The following is a 22,916-nucleotide window of genomic DNA, read 5'->3' as shown; positions in this document are numbered from 1 at the left end:
ATTCTGCAACGATTCTGTTTTAATTTTCAAAAAAAAATTGCCGTATGACCTTAAAAATTCTTACCTGGTGTTTTTAAAACCAAAATTTTAGGGAAAGAATCTCGGGATGTGCTCTGAGGAATTTCAAGAAGTTCTAATGGCTCCTACACGATTTGGCCTTGAGGATAAGTGTAGTACAGAGACATAACTTCTTACCATAACACTGGACGTCATGGAAAAATAGGTGCACTTTGAATGAGTTCAGAAAAACTATTTCTTTTTATAAGCTAATTCAAGCAGCCAATCAAAACATGGAGTAGAGGGAATGTAAGTCTGCAATGCTGTCTACTGTTTTATATTGCTTTGTGATTAAAAGTGATGTAGAGAATTAAATAATTGTAGTAGTCATAGAGGTAGTGTAAGTCTGCTTCATAGTAAGCAGTATCAGTGTCATAGGAAATGTAGAACATGAGTGAGCAAGAAGGGTAAGATATTAGTAATCCAGGATTGTGAAAATGATCTTCAACATTTTAATTCTGAAAGTTGCGGAAATACAACATGACGGGATTGGCTTACAAGAATTCCAAGAGTTATAAATGGCTCTGACATGATTTGGCCTTGTGGAAACGTGTGGTAGAGAGCGAGAAGTCATTTATTGTATGTAACATATTTTTCAAAACGATGGAGGTTTTCTTTCAGAAAGTGGCGGGCTGAAAGTAATAACAGCACAACAGAGTGTAAGCTGTTCATAGGACATCCTTCGACGTCATGGAAAGTAAGTTAACTTTAAGGAGTTCTGAATTCTGATTTGTTATGTTGTATGGGTTTTTTAAACACAATCATTTTGATTGTGTTTTTTTTTCCCCGCTGTTATATGATGAATACCTTCAAGTCACTGTTTTTAGTGAAATTTGATACATTCTGAGAACAGCAAAAATAAACCATTTAACATGTATAATTAATTCTGTACTGTTTGCATTTATGATGTACATTTAGAACTGTGTAGGAGGGATGGACAAGGAGAGGCTTCTGTAAGTGTCAAAGTTGTTGCATACAGTGCTCACATTCTACGTAGTCTTTCATATGATAGACTACATTCCCACAATGAGATACTTAAGCAAAGGAAACACAGGTGATATGATTGTGGAATGAGCAAAAAAAATTGCACGTTTTTCAATTATATTACCTGTGTTTCCTAACATTACACATCACATTGTGTAGATGAGGTTTAGGCCTGTTCCAGGAGACAGAGGAGGTCTGACATTTGTTCAACAGTGCAGTGGACATGACTCACTTCGTTGGTAGGTCTGCACATGTATTATCTCCTCTGTATTCTTCAACAAACCTAAATTTCATCTGCAACCCTGAGTAGGACTTACCTGAAACAAATCTGTGGATAGGTTACACCTTATCGGCATCTTGAAACAATCATTTAAAATGTTAGGATCAGATTTATGATGGCCGTGCGCCTCTTTTGCGCCGCTGTGGGTCAGTTTTGTGTAAAAGATGCACCATGTTGCAAGATAGGTTTCAGTTCATCTCCAGCAAGATACCATCAGTTTGAAATGTATATAATTAGCACTGTGTAGGGGGCATGCAGAAGCTGAAGCTTTTGTAAGTGTCAAAGTTGTTGCATGCAGTGTGCATTTCTGGGTACTGTTTCATATGCTGGACTACATCTGCACTATGAGATACCTAAGCAAAGGCAACACAGGTTATGTGATTGTGAAATGAGGAAAAGAAACTCCACATTTTACAATTACATCACCTGTGTTTCCTAAGTTTACGAATGACATTGTGCAGATGAAGTTTAGGTCTGTCCACGGACACAGAAGAGGTCTGGCCTTTGTTCAAGAGTGAAGTGGACATTACTTACTTCATTGGTAAGCCTTCACATGTATTATCTCCTCTATACTCTTCAACAATTTTAAATTTCATCTGCAACCCTGAGTAGGACTTACCTGAAACAAATCTGTGGATAGGTTACACCTTATCAGCATCTAGAAAAAATTATTTAAAATGTTAAGGGCAGTTTTATGAAGGCTGTGTGCCTCTTTTGTCACTTTTGTGTAAAAGATGCACCATGTTGCAAGATAGGCCTCAGTTCATTTCCAGCAAGATACCGTCAGTTTAAAATGTATATAATTAGGACAGTGTAGGGGGTATGGAGAAGCTGAGGCTTCAGTAAGTGTCAAAGTTGTTGCATGCAGTGCGTACTCTTTCATATGCTGGACTACATCTGTACAATGAGATACCTAACCAAAGGAAACACAAGTGATGTGATTGTGAAATGAGCAAAAGAAATTGCACGTTTTTCAAATACATTACCTGTGTTTCCTAACATTACGAATCACATTGTGCAGATGAAGTTTAGGCCTGTCCAGGGAAACAGAGGAAGTCTGAACTTTATTGGTTGGCCTGCACATGTATTATCTCCTCTGTACTCTTGAACAAGTCTAAATTTGATCTGCAACCCTGAGTAGGCCTCACCTGAAACAAACGTCTGGATAGGACACACCTTATTGCCATCCTGAAACAATCATTTAAAATGTTAGGAACAGTTTTATGATGATTGTGCACCTCTTTTGCGCTGCCATTGCGTCACTTTTGTGAGACAACAGCAGTGCAAAAGATGCACCATGTTCCAAGATAGGCCTCACTTCATCTGCATCAAGATACTGTTAGTTTAAAATGTATATCTTTAGGACTGTGTAGGGGGCCTGGAGAAGCAGAAGCTTCTGTAAGTGTCAAAGTTGTTGAAAAACTGTTTCTCCTTCAATCTTTTCCCTTGTCTTTTCTAATTTTTAAATACATGTTTTAATATTTTTTAAATGTTTGTTATCTCTTTCACAGATTGAAAGTATAAAAATTACAAGTGAGTAAGTTAACGACAATTATAAGGTAAATGTTTTGTACTCTTTTCGTTACATTTCTATCACATTCACCTACTATTAGTTCCACAGCTTCATTTCTTTAACCCTCAGTTTGCTGCCTTTGCTACTTCCCTCATTCCTTTCTCTATTACCTACTTACTCTACTCCTTCCACTCCTTTTCTCAGCCCCTCTCTTCTCATAGTTCCTCACTCTTGTTCACTCACTCCGTCTCTATTACTCTTAGTGTCTTTGACTGATCACTCTTTCACTACGTGTTCATTATGCTTTTTCTGTGTAGTTGAAGCACACTAAGGGGCATATTATGAACACAGCCAATAAAATTATTGCTGTTTTTATCGGCAGAAAACTGCTGCAAAAGTGGTTTTAGCTGCAGTTTTCTGCCGCAAAAGCGGCTTAAGCGACACATTTCTGCCGATAAAAGCTGCAAAACTTTTATTGCCTATGTTGATAATATGGCCCTATGTTATTTACATTTCTTTGCTGTTTCAATTATTCTTTTTCTGTTACTTCTTCTTTTCTGCTTTCTGTTTTTTCTCTCTGTTATTCCACATGTTTTAATCTTATTTTGAACATTCACTCATATTCTCTAAGAAACTCTTCTTTGTTATTGTTCTACTCTCTTTTTTTTCTTTCACTTCCTTATCTATTTTGTTTTTCACAATTATATCCTCTTCCCTCTGGTAAATAAATCTATTAAACAGTATTTCTGGTTTAGACCCTATAGCTGTCTTTGTTTTAACATTACTCTCTGTTTACTTCCCTTATACTTACTCTTCTTTTTAAAAAAAAAATAATTTTTGGTTCGCTCCCGGTTCGCGTACCGGTGAGCGAACCAGGAAGCGAACCAAAAGAAATACAGCTTGCCAGAGTGCTAAACATTCTAGCAATTTTTTTTGAAAGGGGAGGTAGTTCTGAAAAGAACTTTTTTTTTTTAATGTTTTTGTTGTTTTATATATATATTTTTTTTTTCTGAACATTTTTTGTTTTTTTTGTATTTTTTGAACAGTTTTATGTTTTTTTTGTTTTTTTGGGAGGGGAAACAACAAAAAACAGGCACTGGAAAGGGCTCAACAGGAGCAAAAAAAAAAATTACTTTCTGGGGCGTTTAGAGCACTTGTGATTTTCATAAGCTCGGTTGATTAAGGTAATGCTCATATTGGCACATGACAGTAATGCACCGCAATACAAACAGGTAATCTTCATATGGACAAAGTTGTCCTGAATGTTTGGCACGGTTTCCCGTGCCTCTGGTCCTGTCAAAGATACCTGTGTTGATGTCGTGGCCACAGGAGTTGGTGGGTTGTCCTGCAGGTCACGTATCTCTGCCCGGCTGTAGTTTAATGGATGCCACCTGCTCATGTGACGATGCATGGTGTAGTTGCCGAAGCGATACTTTTTTAAGGTGCCTCTAGATAAGGCCTCTTTACATATGAGGCACGTGACATATCTAGCATTGACTTTCTTCTGCCCTTCAGGGATTGAAAAAAACTGCCAAATAAAACTGGTTTTACGATGAGAAACCCGGGGCTCCTCTTGTAAAAACTGTGGTCCTTCTGTCTCCTCTTCCTCTTGTTCATCCTCTTCCTCCTCTGTGTTGCTGATGAACTGTGGAGGTGGTCCTCTCTTCCCGTGAGGAGGTGGTGGTGGTGGTGGGGGTCCACCAGCTGAAGCTACCAATGAAGCCATTGCTCAAATATCAAAAAAGGTCTTCCTCTCACAAAGATGAAAGTCAGAGTGAGGAAAGAAGGAGGGGTTTTCATCATTTGGGAAAAACAATAGTTCTAAACCAATGAAAAGTGTTATTTTTAGGTCACCTGACCTAGCCTTACATCATTATGAAACCAAAAGTGAAATGAACCAATGAAAAGTTTTATTAACAAGTCACATGACCTGTTACGCTTATGTTACGCGCTGCGGAACGCGCCCCGGATCGCTTCCGGGTCGCTGCGCTTCGCGCCTCGGTTCGCGCTCCGGAGCACTTCCGGGTGCGCTAACGCGGCGCGTCATAAGACGCATTACGCGGCAACGCGATACGTCGCGCTTTCGCGACGCGCCCCGGATCGCTTCCGGGGAGCTGCGCTTCGCGTCTCAGGTCGCGTACCGGAGCACTTCCGGGTGCGCTAACGCGGCGCGTCATTTCGCGGACCGGGTTGCGGCATCAAATTGAGCTAACGGGAAGCTTCCCGGTTCGCGAACCGGGAGCGAACAAAAAAAAATATTTAAAAAAAAATTATTAATAAACATATAAAATATATTTTGGGATTTAAAGAAGAATACATTTTACAGCTACAGATATTAGCTTTTAAAAAACCAATGAAATTCACTGAAAAAACCATAGGTTATAGACCATATATAGTTAGGAATTAGCATTTACAAAACCTTGAAAATTCACTGAAAAAACCATAGGTTATAGACCATATATAGTTAGGAATTAGCATTTAAAAAACCTTATTTTACTCACACAAAACCATTGAAATTCCATATATAGTTAGTTGTACTAACTATATATCGCGCACCCGCAATCCACTGCTGATCATGTCACATATTACATCATTCATGACATGGTCAGTGACATCACTGATGACATCACTGATGACATCTCAAATGACATCACTGATGACATCACTGATGACATCTCAAATGACATCAATGATGACATCACTGATGACATCTCATTTGACATTACTGATCACATCACTGATGACATCATTCATGTGATAATACGATGAACCTCTTCAGACTCTAATATAACTTTAGATATACTCAATGTAAACAGACACTCACAGACTGTCACTCATCCATGGAGTTACTCACACACCTAGTCAGTCATGCAAAGAATCAATCACACCTCCATTTCCTCAACTATACAGTTATACACACCTTACTTATTTAAACATATACTAACACATATTTACTCTCTTTTACAATGCCTGATACAAGTTCACAATGATCCATACAGCCACTCACACATTCACTGGCTCTTATGCACAGTTATTTATATATGTCAACTGTCACATGTACTGTGTTTTACATATGTACTTACTTTGACATGTAGCACTGAGATATCCATTCACTCACCAATGCACTCAGTCAACCGCCCATACAGGTGTTTCTACATGCACTTTTGAACCCATACATCTAGTGAATCAACTGCTCACACATCTATGCACAGAGTCATACACCTCCCAGCCACCCACACACACACACTCAGTCTCCCATACAAATACTTGGGCAACCAATCAATAACCCATATAGTTATTCATATAGCTACTGATCAACACATGCAGCAGTTTACAGAACAAAAGACATAATGATGCACAAATTAAGACAGTTTAGTCACTAACCCATGCACTCAGTGACACACATTTATTCACTCACTCATACAGTCAGTCATGCACCTACTAAATCCTTCATCCAGACACTTATACATCCACTCATTCTTCAATATGTAAGACATATTTTAACTTTACAGAAACATACAGTCACTGGATGTTGTCATCAGTGATGTCATCAGTGATGTCATTTGAGATGTCATCAGTGATGTCATCAGTGATGTCACTGACCATGTCATGAATGATGTAATATGTGACATGATCAGCAGTGGATTGCGGGTGCGCGATATATAGTTAGTACAACTAACTATATATGGAATTTCAATGGTTTTGTGTGAGTAAAATAAGGTTTTTTAAATGCTAATTCCTAACTATATATGGTCTATAACCTATGGTTTTTTCAGTGAATTTTCAAGGTTTTGTAAATGCTAATTCCTAACTATATATGGTCTATAACCTATGGTTTTTTCAGTGAATATATATATATATATATATATATATATATATATATATATATATATATATATATATTATATATATATATATATATATATATATGTGTGTGTGTGTGTGTGTGTGTGTGTGTGGGTGTGTGTGTGTGTGTGTGTGTGTGTGTGTGTGAAGTTAGTTATAGAAAATCTAGACTGACATACCTGTGGGTATTTATTTTCATATTTTGTCTTCAAAATTGGGTTCCATCCATATTCTGGGGTCTATTCCAGGGTGTTCACCCTTATCTATGTTTGTGCTGGTGAATTTTGCCTTAAAACAATCCGTTTAGCACAATCTTTATTTTCCAAAATATCCAAAGATCCACATATTTCCGGATTAAATGAAAATGCACAATTTAACTTATGTAGAAGCTCTATCAAATTATCACAAAACACGGTTGGTCATACCCTTTTAAGGCTTTCTGATCCAAGTCCAAATCCCTATCTTGAAGTTTCCCATGGGTCAGTATGCTTTCACGAGCGCCATTTGGTTTGGAAGAAATCAAAGGATCCTGCAGTCACAAAAATTACATATGAATTTTTAGAAAGTGGATATGAACATGTGCTCCATCATTCAGTTGAACTATGATAGCAACAGCAAATTATCTACACATAATTCCTATGTTTGACTTCAATTCCTTTGTCCTAAATGTAAACATATGAAATATTATGAATTTCTTACCACCAGTGATTAAGACTATGGACCAGGAATCTGACTGTCCTAGCGATGCTAAAGTCTCTTTCTGAGGACTAATAAAATATTTTCCCAAGCACAGAAAATTAATTTTGAGATGTTTGATGTATTAATTCTTATCATGTCTAGAAATGAGTTGTCAGACGTACCACACAAGCCCATGTTTGTTCTGATAAGGTACCGTGCTTGTTTGTCTTCGCCCTTTCTAGGATAGACAAAGGAATTCTGGCCAGTTTCCGGTTGACACAAGCTCTCTTTTTCATTCAATGACTGAAAACAAGCCTTCAAAGACCACAGGTAGGTTCAGAATGTGCCTCGCGTACCTACAGATACTAACCTCTCTAATTGATCCAATGGCAGATCCTACAGGTGCTTCCAGTTGAATTGTTGGTAAATTATGGTTACACCACATCACTTGCTAAAATGATTGTTGCGTGCTGACCTAACAGTATTGACTATAACTTAATAAATATTTTCTGCAATTTTGTTGCTGTTGTTCAGGTTTGACCTATTTGCTAAGTACTCTTAACTTTCATTTGAGATTAGGTTTTAATGAATCCCCTGAGAAGGAGAACATGGCCAAGAGCAGTAAATGTTGAGCTGGAATCAGACAATGGTGCGGCAACATCATGGGTCTGGTACTGGTGGTGATACCCATGTTCCAGCATTCTGTCTTTGCCCATAGACACTGGAGCACTTTCAAAGTCTTAGGGATTAGAAAATGGGATGCCACGTGTTCTTGCGAAGACAAAAGATGGCCCTAATTTGAAATTGTAAGGGTAGTGCCAGGCATTTCTGAGAACAGGTTCAATCTATCAATCAATCAATCAATCAAAAAATGGGATTTATAGAGCGCTGCTAATCAAGCGCTAGGGTATTCAGGTGCTGGGGATTAAGTTGAACAGCCGGGTCTTCAGACGCTCAAGTATTCCTGCAGGAAAGGGGAGGTCTGGAGGTGGGGGGAGGCTGTTCCAGGTCTACACGGCAAAGTAGGAGAAAGAGCGTCCACCTCTCTGGCTCCGACATATGCGTGGGTCTGTGTGAGGGAGAGGGAGGTAGAGAGCAGGTGTCTGGAGGGCTGTTGGAAGTTCACCCGTTGGTTGATGTAAGATGATCCCTCATTGTGCAGTGCCTTGTAGGCATGGGTGATCATCTTGAATTGGCACCTCGTGTGGGTGGGGAGACAGTTGAGTTTCCTGAGGTGTGGGTTGCGGTGGGCCTGTCTCAGGTGATCAAGGACGAGTCTGACTGCTGAGCTCTGTATGGTCTGTAGTATCTACAGCAGGTGCAAGGTGATCCCTACATAGAGTGTGTTGCCATAGTCCATGCAGCTGGTGACGAGGGCCTGGATGTCAATGCATCTGGTTCTAGCACAGAGCCACTTGAAGAATTTCCGGAGCATGTGGAGAGTGTTGAAACAGGCTGAGGATACTGAGTTGATCTGGTTTTTATGGTGAGCTTGCTGTCTAGTTTGATTCTAAGTTTCCTACTGTGTTCTGTGGGTGTGGGTCCCAGTTCTGTAGGCCACCAGGCGTCATTCCACAATGATTTGTCACTCCCGAAGAATAGTACCTCCGTTTTGTCCTTGTTAAGTTTGAGGCAGTTGTTTTGCATCCAGTGGGTGACGCTGGTCATGCACAGGTGGAAATTTGCCTTGGTGGTGGAGGGGTCTGCAGATAGAGAGGATGAGCTGGGTGTCGATATGATGTTCAGTCCATGGGTTGTAACAATGTTGGCCAGAGGGGTCATGTAGGCGATGAACAAGGTAGGGTTGAGGGAGGACCCTTGGGGGATGCTGCAGATGATGTTCTTAGGGTCCGAGATGTAGGGTGAAATGCGGACGCTCTAGGTTCTTTCGGTGAGGAAGGATGCGATCCGCCTGGGGACGTCCCCTTTAATCCTGATCTGATGGAGCCTTTTTTTGAGGGTGTAGTGGGACATAGTGTTGAAGGCTGCTCAGAGATTGAGGAGGATAAGGGTGGCTGTTTCTCCCAGGTCTAGGAGAGTCCTGATGTCCTTGGTGGCTGCGATTAGGGCGGTTTCTATGCTGTGGTTCAAGTGGAACCCAGATTGGCATTGGTCTAGGAGGTTTTTATTCTCTAGGTAGTTTTTGAGTTGGCAGGTAATGGCCTTTTCCAGGACTTTGGCGGGGAAAGGGTGCAGAGAGATGGGCCAGTAGTTCTTGAGATCATTTGAGTCTGCAGATGTTTCTTTGAGAAGTGGTTTTACTTCTGCATGTTTCGATTTCTTTGGGAATGAGGCTAAGGTGATGAAGTTTTGCAGATGGTGGTGAGTTCTTTGTGATGTTACTGTTCCCAAGGTTGATCATATGGAGGGGACATGGGTCCCTGGGTGCTCCTAAGTGGATGGAGCTCATGATGGCAGAGGTGATCTGCGTAGTGAGTTGGTCCCTCGTGGTGATCCGGAGGTTCGGGTGGGCGTCGGTGGTAATGAGCAGGCTGAGGCTGCTGGCCTCAGGGTGTTGGGAGTTGAACAGTGTGTGCAGATGATGGAGACCTTGTTATGAAAAAAGTCTGCAAGGGTGTTGCAGAGATCTTGGGAAGGGATGGCAAATGTTTTCAATGATTTAAAAATGTTGGAGAGTTCTTTCCTGTGGTTAGAGCTGGCTTTGACGCAGTCGGCCAGGAGTTCCTTTTCGTATCTTTCATGCACTGGTGGTAGTTGTTGAGTGCCAGCTAGAAAGTGGCCCGGTCACTTGGCTGCTGGCAAGAGTGCCAAATCCTTTCCAGTCTTTTGCAGTTACGTTTGGTGGTTCTTAATTCCGGGATGTAACAGCTGGTATGGTTGGTGGGTCCAGGGCTGGCCTTAGGGCGCTGTGATCGGTGCCACTGCACCGGGCGCTGACTTCAGAGTGTGCTGTGTTGTCAAAAAAGTTGTGGATTTAAAAGCACATGCTGCAGCGTTCCTCACCTCCAGCAATTTTCAGGCAACAATTTAAATGTCAAAATAACTCTACTGATTAATGGAACTTCTGGAAAGAGATTGAGTTTTGTCTAGTGGAAATTTTGACTTATCATAAAGTAGCGCAGAGGATGAATATGCCTGCTTCAAAGAACATGTACGGTTGAGTCCGAAAAGACAATATTTTTCAAGAATGTACAATATGCTGCTCTGTATGTACTGTCAACAATGTACTGTGGTAAGGTTGCACATTAACACTGCTGATGTTTTAATAAAAAGAACATGTACGATGTAGATGACAGAAGTACATATAATGTCATTAGTTCAGTGAGTTACTGCTTTTGTCTGCAAGGTCCTTTTTTTACTTACAATTTATAAATTAATATCCTAATAAAGAACAGTTAGCTATTAACTGTTATCAAAGCTGCGTGGAAACTGCAAGGTATAGGTTAGAGAGTTATGTTTTTCCCCCAGTCTTTCGTTATCCTAATGCTGCAAGAAGGGTTCCTTTGATGGTAGAAATACATTTTTATTCGTAAAGCCTCCTCCTCCTCCCTTAGTGGTACGTTTTAAATTCTGAGTTTTTGCTACTCCAGAATAAAGCACTCCTAAACTATACTGCCTACCAGTATGGATGACATGTGACTCTTATACCTTGGAGTCCTCTTTCGTTTGTAACTTTTCTTAGACACTGATTTACACATGTGTGATTCACTGTCTCTGTTCTGTGTAACATGTGTGATGTAATGTGCTCTGACACCCAACACTGGTATGAGTAGCGCTATTAACAAAAGAAAAGAATGTGAGAGAGAGTGTTTATGGAGACTGCAGGGTCACTGTTAAAGGTTGGTACTGAGGGAATTCATGGAGAGGGAAGTCATTGGTGGAATGCCAACAAACATTGTCGCACAGGGGGCTACCAGCTCTAAAGCAGGCCCTGCGTGGGTCTGCTTGGTTTGGTGGGTTTGATGGGGGAGATTTTGTTACTGCAGTTGGTTATCTGGGCATTGACATTTTTTACAGTCTCTTTGAGGTTGGAACTGGTGTCTGGAAAGGAGAAGCTGAGGGTGTTGGTCCAATGGTTTTAGAGTATCTGACTCCAGCTCCAGTGGGTGGTGCTGGATGGTTTTGTGGAGGCGGTGGGGGCTGCTGTAATGGTGAAATGGACAACTGTATTCCGACCAGGTGAGTTTAGTGACATGGCTGAACTTAACTCTGTTTTCTGGATGTAAAGATGGGATCGAGCGTGACTCTGGTGATGTGAGTTGGGTCGGTAACTAGTTGGGCGAGACAGAGGTTGTTCATGCTCTTGAGGAGGTTGGCCGCATTGGCATCAATGGGTTTGTCTAGGTGAAAGTTGAGGTCCCTAAGGAAGATGAAGCTCCCGGAGTTGATGGCCAGTGGGGCAAGGAAGTTGGGGACAGCCTCGCTACAAGGTGGGCCCTGGAGATCTGTAGGTGAGGGTGCTTCTGATAGTTATTTTACCATCTGTGTTGAGTTGGAAGTTGAGGTGTTCCATGATAGGGATGTTGTTGTCTGTGGCGGCTATGTATTGGAGAGAATTCTTTGTGGATGATGGCTGTTCCACCTCCGTGTTTGCTGATGCGGTCTCAGTGTACTATCTTATGGCTGTTGTCTGTGGCAGGGCGATGTCAGTGCGGAAGTTGGGTTGATCCACATCTCGGTAAAGAAGACAACATAGGGGTGAGGGAGGTGATGGTGTCCCAGATCTCAGTGGCTTGTTTGTAGAGCGATTGGGTGTTGATCAGGCGGCAGTGGAGTTGTCCTAGCTCAGTGGTGGTGGGCAGGGGCCTGTGAGCAGTACTTTTGATTTCACAAGAGAAGAGACAGTGTCAGCAGGAGAATGGTCCTACTGTTGAGTGTGGGGATGTGTGGCTCCAGTTATTTTTGTAGGGTCCGTGGTTCAAAGCTCTCAAGCCGGCGCTGGTGTAGCAGTGGGTGGGTCGAGATCCATGGTTCCTGATGCTGGGCCAGGTCCGGGAGTGGACAGGCGCAGCCGGGGTTGCCTTTACTGCGCCAGTGGTGCAGGCACAGGGCAGCCTCTATTGAGTAGGTTCCTGGGAGGGGGGCTTGCTTTCTCCCCTTCCTAATGTTCATTTTCCCTCCTCATAATATATGCCTTTTCCAGTGCTTTCCTCCTCCTAACATTGTATTCTCCCCCTCATAATACTCGTTTTTTCTTCCGTGTAACACTTGCTTTCAGTGCTTTCCTCCTCCTAAACTTTGTTTTCTCCTCATAATTGTCAATTATTTCCTCCTTGTAGCACTTCCTTTTTCCAGTGCTTTCCTCCTCCTAACCTTTGTTTTCTCAGTTTTCCCCCACAGATCCTCTGCCTTCTCTCTACCAGTTCGTTTCCCACATTCCACACCACCTCTCCCTCCCGCTTCCCACTGACCCCACTCAGAGATCCACCCTCTCCCAGGAGCATACTTAATGGAGGTCACTATGCAACCCCATTAGCAGGATCCTGGGCCAGCTCACTGCTGCTGCTGCAAACTTGTGCTCCCCGTTTGAGTACAGATGCGTCAATAATGGGATCCACTGTGTTATAACTTATAATCCTCATTTTTCCTCTACATAACACTTTTTCCAGTACTTTCCTCCTCCTAACATTGTTCCAGTCAAGGCAATAATTGAAGAGATAGTTGGTTTGTAGTATATGAAATATTCCTCCTCTCATATTACAGGTTACGAGTGGAAGATCTAAATTACGTTGTCTAGTCAGAAGCCAAGTTTGCTCAAATAAATAGGTTTAAGATCACTTTTGAAGTGCCTCATTCTGGGTCATTCATAAGTAATCAATATATGTGAGACTAAATGTATGGTTATGCGGAATCACATGATTATTCCATGTATATCCCATATTGAATGTAAAGTGAGACTTAACTCAAAATCCTCAAGAGTCCTTGATATGATCCTTGAGCTTCATGTCTTGCCTACTTCCTGAATGACCAAAGACATGCAGGTCACGCATTAGGAACACATTTAATAATTTATGTCAAAGAGTTGTGCTTCCTTACAGATAAGCTTGTGTTAACAGCACATTACACATTAATATCCATGTAGAACTATTGTAAAAGGCACAACTGAAGTATATATGTAAGATCTTGTTTACTGGCATCCCGGATTTATTCAGCAGTCTCTAAACTGACCTTTCCAAAAGTACCTCTGTCGCTTTCGCTAGACTGCTTGACCTACAACATTAATTTTGAAAAAGAAGATGCCGCACTCAGTGATTTGTTTAAATTATATACGGTCCTGGGGGATGCGGTCACCAGGGCGGAGGGTCAACCCTACGCTATGCACGCCAAAGGCGTTGTGGGGTCGGCAGCCTGCTGGAGGTTTAACCACTGGGCCTGGCAGCAGGCAAATCCGTTGGCAATGCCCCGCTGTGCGCAGCCAAGATTGTGCGCAGCTTGGGGATGGCTGCCTGAGGGGAGTTGAAATCAGGACCTGGCTGCAAGTCAGGCCTTGTGGCCAACCCCAATCCGAGCATGGCAAAAGGCCATGTGCAGTGTGGGATTGGCTACCTGCAGGGGTGTCGGCTGCTTCTGGGTGGGTTGGCTGTGGAAACCTTGCCCCACCCCCCCACATGCATGGCCAAAGGCCGAGTGTGGTGGAGGGTTGGCTTTATATATGGTAATAAAATATTACCTTACTGTAAAAAAAAAAGTAGAATTCATTGAAAAAACAAAGGTTAAAGTAACATTATAGTTAGGTGTGATAATAAAGATCTGTTTTTGTTTTTAAAAAACCTTAGAAATTCACTGAAAAAAACAAAGGCTAAAGTAACATTATAGTTAGGTGAATATGTCAGAGACAGCAGTAATGTTTTGAACTAAATAAAACAAGGAAGCTCACCAGTTATATTTAGCAAAGCTAACAATTACTTGCGCCCTCTCCATGTACTGCTTATGACTTCACATATTACATCACTCATGACATGGTCTATGTCTTCATTTAGGACATCACTGATGCCATCTCAAATGCCATCACTAATAACATCATCCGATGAGTGTGCTAGTTTGTTTTATAGTTTATCAGTGATATAAATGATGTCATAAATGATGTCATAGAACATGCCAGAAGTGATGTAAATTGTGAGGTTATAAGCAGTGCATGGAGAGAGCGCAAGTTATAGTTAGTTTTACTAATTATAACTGGTGAATTTCTGTGTTTTTTTTTGTTCAAAATGTTAATGTTGTCACTGAGATATTAACCTGACTATAAAGTTACTTTAACCTTCGTTTTTTCAGTGAATTTGTACGTTGTTTTCTTACACAAAAGAGATCTATTTATCACACCTATCTATAACGTTACTTTAACCTTAATTTTTCCCAGATTTTTTAAAATGTAAAGTAATATTTTATTACCATATTGTAGTGTAGTTCCTATCTTCCCAATAGGCTCTGCGCATTGGAATAATACCTACAGCAGTAAAGGCCTAGGCCAGACGTTAACTAGGTCTACTACTGTCGATACTAGACTTAAAGTTTTGGGTTTGCCAGCTTAGCTCAGAGTTCACTAGAAACTTTCTCGAATCTTCAAGGAGGACTTAACTTCCCTGATTAGACAAGAAGGGATTTAGTTTCTGACAACCATAGAACATGACAACTTTGCTCTCCCCTAATCAAGAGTCAATCTCGAGAGTCGTGTGAACAAAAGGCAAATTATTTTACTCAGTCAGTACGTGCATTCTTAGTCTCATCAGAATGTAGAGAAAAGGAAGAGACGGGCGTGTTCAATAAAAAGGTGTTATTTATTGATCAGTCTCTTTTCTCATACAAGAGAAATGGATCGATATTATTGCAATACTTATAGTTAAGTAAAGTGCATACATTAAGAGCAGCAGTATAAAATAATACTGTAAAAACATTGATATGGTTTCTAAGCCATAAGCTTAAAATGAATAAAATATATTACATACACATATACATTTGACTAAACGTACTCAACTGGTGTTTCTAGATACGCCTACCCCGTGTACCTGACCTAAGTCTAATACGAGGGCGGGAATAGATAGTTACAGTTTAAGTTAAGTTTGTTTTTGCCAAGTGAATAACTAAAGAATTCTCTGTGAGGGGTTATTCAGTTCTGTACCTGGAAGTTAGGATGAATGAGGAATGGTATCTCTCTCTCTGGTCTCGATATTCCAGGCTGCCTGCGAGGGCTACCCGGAAACGCCGGTGCTGGATTCTCGGCAGGAGAAAGCAGCTTCTCTCAGCGCGTCAGGAAGGCGGGTCTGCTCTGCTCTTGGCTTCGGCAAGTATGGCTGCTCCGTCTCGTCACCACGCGTGTGTTTGCATATGGCAAGATCGGTAATATTTATACCTTTAAGGTGCCGAGATTGACGTAAGGATGGACATAGATACGTCAATAGAGATGTCATACGATTTGCTCGTTAGCACATTCTTTTACTAAAGTTCTCGGTGAAATCAAAACAATGGCCGCAGGGTTTTGCCCAGGTTGTCATAGGTTTGATTTGTTATGAGAACTCCGTATGCCTTATCAGGGGCTGGAGGAATATCGCTTGTCTAATTAGATCGCAAGCGTTATGACCTAATCAGATAACACGTTCCTGTGCCGTAGTGTGACTGCGTCAGATAACGGTATCTGCATCATGGGGGTTTTCTGCCTCATGGGCTGACTGCTAGTTAACTTGTTGGTTTGTTTAACTAGAATAGGGTCAGGAATAGGGGGATCGATTCAGAACCTATAGGAATACATGACACCCACTCCACGCTAACTATGGACATATTTACTAATCTAGGCATAGTATAACATAGTACAACATACTATAGAGTAGTGTGTATACCTTACCACCCCAAAATACATAAATGCATTTTGAAATTCTTCAAATATACTGAAAAATTGCAGACATATATATTGTATGCACTCAAGCTGTAGAATAATGCCAAAGTAATCGCATTTGTATACATTATTGCTCGTTTGGTATATGAGAATTACACATGAAATGGTTTCTTAAATACAGAAAAAAGATTCGAGACCATTCCATCACAGAATAAAATATTTATGAACATACCAGCGGGCAGCTAAAGTCTATAAAGTATCTAAAAAATAGAAATCTTAGTTCTTTAGGAATAGTTTCTTACTTTAAGCAGAAGATAAGTGTCCCGAAAAACCGAAAAAATGAATTGGGGCTTCTGAAAGAGTTGCTGTCCGTGAACTGGAGTGAAAAATAGTTCATGTGACTTTATTATTTAAAGTTGAAGGCCGAATTCAGGGAACGCCGTGTGCGGGCTTGTTCAAAAGTCTCTATTTCTGTTCGGGTGAGAACATCATATCATTTAGGCTTTCGAAAAAACTGTCAACAGCTTCCTGGGAAAGTTCCACTAACTCGGAAATAGGTGTAATCATGCATTCTTGTGCATGATTGTCTCCATTGACATTCTGATTCGCATTGCTGACAGAAGGTCGTACCTGTTCGATGCTGCTTTCATCTTGAACTTCACTACCCATCAATCGTAGTGGTGAAGCTTCCACGAATACCGTCATCAGGATTGGTAGCCTTTGAGGGCAGCACAAAGCATGAACCTTGATCGGGCTCAACAATGTTTCTGCATCCATCGGCGCATCCGATTGTAGCGTCAGACAGGTGTCTAACACGCATTCTTCTCCGCATAGCAGACACCTCAATACAGGTAAAACACATCTTTGCCACATTGGTCGAAATGATAGAAACCAAGTCATGTTCAGGTCTCTAAGCCGGGAGAGTCCCAGGATTTTTGATATCCGGTCCCGGTATCCAATGGCTAGGATTGTTTCTTCCCTTGTCGCAAGAGTTTTGTCTGTGACATGGGTTGCCATAACGAAAAATAAGGACTAAGAATAGGATTCCTGCAATTAGTCCCAAGATCAGGGGAAGTCCGCCAAAAATCGAATGGACGAAATCTGGAAAAATACCCAGTATGGCTTTGAATGGTGTTAATGCCATCGAAAATACTGTCTTAAATACCTTTGAGACCCCATTGGTATCAGAAATATTTAAGATTTCATTCAGGATTTCCGCGAAATGTACGGGGGAATTAGTTGATAATAATGTATGTATCTCTGCAGTCGTCCATGCGACTTGTAGATCATACGTTTCTTTTGATGACGAGAGCCTGGTAGGCGTCTGAAGAAGCACTGTTTTCATTCTGCTTAAAGTATCTATTCGAATAGAAGTAATTTTCAAATCGGGCCATGCCCTTGCCTCCCTGTCTGGGAAGGAGCTGGGGAACAATGAGCGTCCACAGCACTTGACCTTCGTAGTCGTAGTTACTAGATAAGGAGTCCCGGGCATAAGACTACAACATCTACGGTCTACAATAAGAATGTAACTCCCATTATAGAGTCTTTGAAAGAATGGTTCTATTTCTGTTGCAGGTGCGCCTTGCTGGTGACATGAAAGGTTGTATGAATTCCCTTCACAGGCTCCATGCAAACTAATTCCGTTACACAGAAGTGTGCCACTTAGTGACATCGCACAATTGTTGCCACTAAGAAACACTTTCTGTCCTTTATTACTGACACATGCATGTGAATAGGGCAGGTTCCATGTTGTTTTAAGGTACCCCTTTCCCAATTTCTCGTACATGCCAGCCTGTATATATTTTTGGCAGTATTGAAACCTGAAGGTTGAGATTGGAATATTTATTATCCCATGTATTATCCATTCACTGACAGGTCGTTCTGACATTGTCACTGGTAATCTTTCGAGTTTTTCAATGCTCAAGATTGTATAATCAGCACCCTTTTGTGCCATACTGATTTGTCTATCAGTAAGGTTAAAGATTTGGAATAGTGACGTTGTGTTGATTAAACGCCAAGGCACATAGCCTGAACGCAGATTTTGTAACGTCCAGCCAAGCTGTACAATAGAACGCAATTGTGACTGACCGTGTTGTAATAACAGTAAGTCTTGCGATAATATGTCGATTGCTGAAGACACAATGCTGTCCAAAGAAAAAATTCTGGAGGACAGAGTCATTAATCCATTGTCCACTACAGAAAGTGATTTTTCCAAATTAATACGGTCAATTTCCCGTATTCTCTCTGCTGTCTCAATTTGAGTAACCTTCCAGGCCTCATTGTATGCTGCATATACAGAGGCTGCTATGAAACGCTTTTGACGCTGTTTGCGTGGTCCCAAAGTGAAATCACGCAAGTCAGCACCATCAGTAAGTAAAGTTAGGTGTTGCTTAATTTCTGCCAGTGTGGAAGTTTGTAGCCACTGAAGGCATAATTTGCCCACACTGTAGGTGGTTATTATCCCTGGGTGATGTCTTTGAGGATATCTAGGGTCTGGCCTGGTCATTTTGAACCCCTGTGTTTTGTTCAGGAATCTGTCTTGACAGTTATTAGTATCTGTGGGCCAGATCAACCACTGTTTCCAATCAGGATGTGTTCTGTTTTGGTTTAATATATGGTTTACGTCTATCTCTTCATCTGTATCAGAGTTATTGCTAAACATTGTTGGCTTTGGAATAGACGGTTTATTTAAATCTTTGATTTTGGCTAGGCCAAGACAGGTGGTTTGTTGAACAGTGTCATTTAAAAATATCATTTGTTCTGGGATCATGCAGGCTCTGAACAAAGCTTCTATACCCTGTACTTGCCATTCTTTTGTACCCCAAACACTTTTCAATTCAACATTTTTGTCCCAATATTCAAAACCAAAAGTATTCATTTTTTCAAAGAATGAGTCTGAATATAACAATTTTGTGTTGGTTATCATGGTCTTGGTCCCTGTTTTGTTTGACAATTTAAAATAAAATGTTTCAGCATTACTTGTGTTAAAACCTGAAAAATATGAATATTTGTCGTAAACGGTTCTTGAGCTCCCTTTTGGAGGTGTTGCACAATGTTCCCATTGATTATAATTTAAAACATTTCTAGGTTGTGCAGATCTATGTAAAAACTGGTTACCATAGTGGTTATAGCAATACATACTATCATAATTTGTAGAACCCTGCAAATAATCATGTTTGGTAAATTTAGCAGACATTACTAAGTCAGACATCATATTATTAATGCTTTCGAAGTCCCAATCATCAGCAAATGAGTTTGGTTTTGCAAAGTCACTCAATGAGATCTTAATTTGGTGTGGATATTTCAGGATCTCGACCGGACCATAAATTTCATAGTCAGTGTTGTCCCAGGCTACCCCACCCGGTATCGGATTGGCTGTGAAGTTGGCTGAAGAAAGTTCTCTTTTCTCGACGTGTGAGGATGTGTGTGGTTTGAGGATCAAGTTGATTTTCTGACTTGCTGTGTCCATTTTAGCATATTTTCCCTCAATGAAGCGTCCCAAAGTAAGTACCATGATGAGCCAAAGTATGAGGATAAATGCACCAAAACCCACCCAAAATTCAATCCATGGAGAAATCAGATATGTTTCTTTCAGTTGTTTCAAAAGTTCCTTAGCTTTATCTTTAAAGGTTTTTGATGATGGCTGTGTCTTTGATTCACTGAAGCCTTCAGAGGAATCATCGAAGTTTATGAAGTAGCCGGATGCAGTTCTGTCAATTGTTCCAATTGGTTCAGGATTTCTGTTTCTTGCATTTTCACTTGTTACTTCATTATAGATTGGTGTGTCTCTGCTAAATGTTTTTATTTGGGTTTTCAGAGGTCTGAGTTCTATTGCATTGCTGCATAGTCCTTGTTGTTCTTCTGTAGGCGTTTCGAATGTGATGAGCCTCTTTGTTAGGACCTCTGTACTGGTAGCAAACCTTGGTGTTCTGCTACTTATTGGGAGTCCACTTGGCCTACTGTTTGTTATCGGCCACATGTTGTGGTTTTACCAGGTCGATTGATACAACTCGGTTCTCCTTTTTTCCAGCAAGTGGCGGTAGTACAACTGATCTTGTCCCGTTGACAGACAAGACAGGAACTGCTTTTCTGTAAGAAGGCCCAAATTCCTTCTTTACCGCGATCTTTTCCCTGACTAGATCCCCGACTTTTGGAATCCAGACAGGTCTTGCTGGGACAGGTGGTGGTTCTTCAGTGGTTGTTGGCTGTTGTTTCAACTTTATGTTGCTCAGGTCTTTTCTTGTTTTGTTTAAGTCCTGCAAAATAGCCAAACGGTCTTTGATATCAAAGGTTTTTTCTTTCACCACTGAAGTCTGACTATCAATGTCAGAGATCATCATCCTAGTTCCAAATAATAATTCGTACGCACTGAATCCCTTCAGAGAATTTCTTGGCAAGTTATTGAGACTACGTTGGACACTTATTAGATGTTTGACCCACCCAGCTCCCGAACCTAATATCCTTTCCGTTATAGATTGCTTTATGCCTTGGTTTTTTCTTTACACCGTCCCGTACCCTCAGGAAGGAAGTGAGAAGATTCCCGCTGGACTATGCTCATTTGGCCATGTTTCCCCCCAGGCTGGAGGGCTTGAGTGAAAACAATAGTCAAACGTAGCATGCGCTTAGCGTATATGCCATTTAGACCCGCAAATCTTTGTATAACAGTCCGGACATCAGCCGAGTGCTGGTGATCTACATTATAAGTGGAACTAGCCTGTATATGTTAATCGCAACCCTTCCTTTTTACTCCTGATTTTTCCTGGAGTAGAACGACGAGGTATTAAACTGTTTCTCTCCCCACTGCGATCTCTGTTGCAGTTTGGGCAGTTTTTTACAAACATGGTATGACGCAGGCTCATGCCTGGCCACCAGTACCGTGATTGTAATTCTTCCAGAGAATCTTTTAGTTTAAGGTGTCTGAGACCCTCGCCCATGTGTGCGTCTGCGATTAACAAGTTTCTCCTGTCCATGTTTGGAATCACTCTATCCCCCACTCCAGGGAGTCGAGCAAAAGGGACGGAGTTTGCATCGATTATGTATGTATAATTGAGTGGATAGTTGATCGGTAACGCTGAGCAGTCGCCTTTTGATGACGTTTTCACCGCCAGCACTGTTTCACCGTCAATGTATTTTAATGTACGCTTTTTTCGAACTACGGGAGCCGATTTAGTGGCTGCCGCTGCGGCTGTTTCAGCCAATGAATTCCCTACAACGTGAACGCCATCACGCTGATGACTCAGTGAGTGAGTCACGTGAGTCTTTGGTAGTTCTTTTTGTAAAAGAGCTATTTGTTCCCAGAGCAGTTTCTGCTTTATTGGTGCATCTGTGTCATCTTTGTAACCGTTTTGAATCCATGTCTGCAAATCGCTGTTATATGATTTGACGCAGTAATATGAATCTGACACTATAAGTGTCGGGAATTCGCGATCCGCATTATCTAGCGCCATTTTCAATGCTATTATTTCAGTTTGTTGTTCTGAATTAGTTTCTACTGAGTGTGTTTTTGTTAATAGAGGTTTTAGTTTACCTCCGCGCCACACTTCTTTTGTAATCTCACATGTGGGGTTGTATGCTTGTTCTCCCCAAACGGACGGTTGAGCATGTCCGTCTGTATAGATTACACAGGCGTAATGTCGTAAAGGCAGAATGTCGATTGGCAGAGGATATGTTTCTTCATATACTAGATTTTTCAATTCTTCTAGTTCTGGAAAATTGTCAACCAGGCTATACTTGATAAATCATATCCTTCGTATAGGACTGTCAGATGGGCAATTCTGGATTTTTTAAAGTTGAATTTGTAACCCTCTGCAGCGAACCCAAGTATTATGGTGTTCACTCTTTTCAAGTGAGTCTCCAAGTCATCATCTGTTAAGTAAATGTCATCGACATAAGATAATGCTTCATCATCATATAGATGAAGTAATTCTGTTACTCTCGCTGAGAATACCCCCGGGCTGTTCTTGTACCCCTGGGCTAACCGACAGAATTGTTTTTGAGTGCCATTTACTGAGAATGCAGTTAAATATCTGCTCTCTGGTGCTATGTTTTGACAAAAGAATCCATTGGAGATGTCTAAGGTTGTTTTGTATTTTTTGCGCACTATGTTATTCATTAGTGCAGCACTGTGTGAGTTTTGCACTGCAAAAGTTTTGCAACATGTGTTAAGGTGTCGGTAATCCAAAACTAGACGATAAGAATTGTCTGGTTTGGAGACCGGAAACAAAGGGTTGTTCATTTGTGAGGTGCAAGTTTCAATCACCCCCTGGTATTCTAGCTGATCTAGTATTTCATTTACCTGTTTTTTATCTTCTTGCTTAATTGGGTACTGCCTTTGTGCAGTAGGTTGTGATTTTAACTGGATTTTGTGAGGAGGGGAGTCCTCATCCCATCCTACATGATTTTTATATAAAGCAGGTGCTAGAGCCACTGCCCACTTTCTGGCAAGTGTGTATTTTTTATGAATTGGAATTTGATTTGAGAAGGCAGGCATAATTACTTCTTCGCCATGAGGGCACTCCCTGACAAACTCTGGTGGCCAGTCTTTTTCAGCTAGAAGGATGTCATAACCCTTGGAGAGGTTATCCCAAAATAGTCCCCTTATGTTCCTAGTCTTATCTCCCTCTATACGTAATGTTATCTCGTATATCTTGTGAGGTTTGCTAACCCTGGTGTCTGCAGTTTCCACTTGAAGATATTCATTCGTGTCCACTGTCTCCAGATGATTCATAAGGACTTTGCGAGCTATGCTCACTTCTGCTGCGCTGTCTAGC

The 22,916-nt window shown here is 41.2% G+C and overlaps 1 protein-coding gene across 1 annotated transcript in view; it reads right to left on the bottom strand.

Moving 5' to 3' along the window:
• The window catches only part of AKNAD1 (AKNA domain containing 1), a 443,510-nt gene that overhangs the window by 236,152 nt on the left and 184,442 nt on the right, over window positions 1-22,916 (bottom strand). Inside the window, exon 10 of the mRNA XM_078673402.1 lies at window positions 7,106-7,209. Within this exon, the coding sequence (XP_078529528.1) occupies window positions 7,106-7,209 (104 nt within the window). The remainder of the gene's footprint in view (window positions 1-7,105; window positions 7,210-22,916) is intronic.

Source organism: Lissotriton helveticus, chromosome 1_2 (assembly GCF_964261635.1).
Source record: "Lissotriton helveticus chromosome 1_2, aLisHel1.1, whole genome shotgun sequence".
NCBI lineage: Eukaryota > Metazoa > Chordata > Amphibia > Caudata > Salamandridae > Lissotriton > Lissotriton helveticus.
The sequence above is the reverse complement of the archived record's forward strand: the minus strand, read 5'-3'. Positions and strand labels throughout refer to the sequence as shown.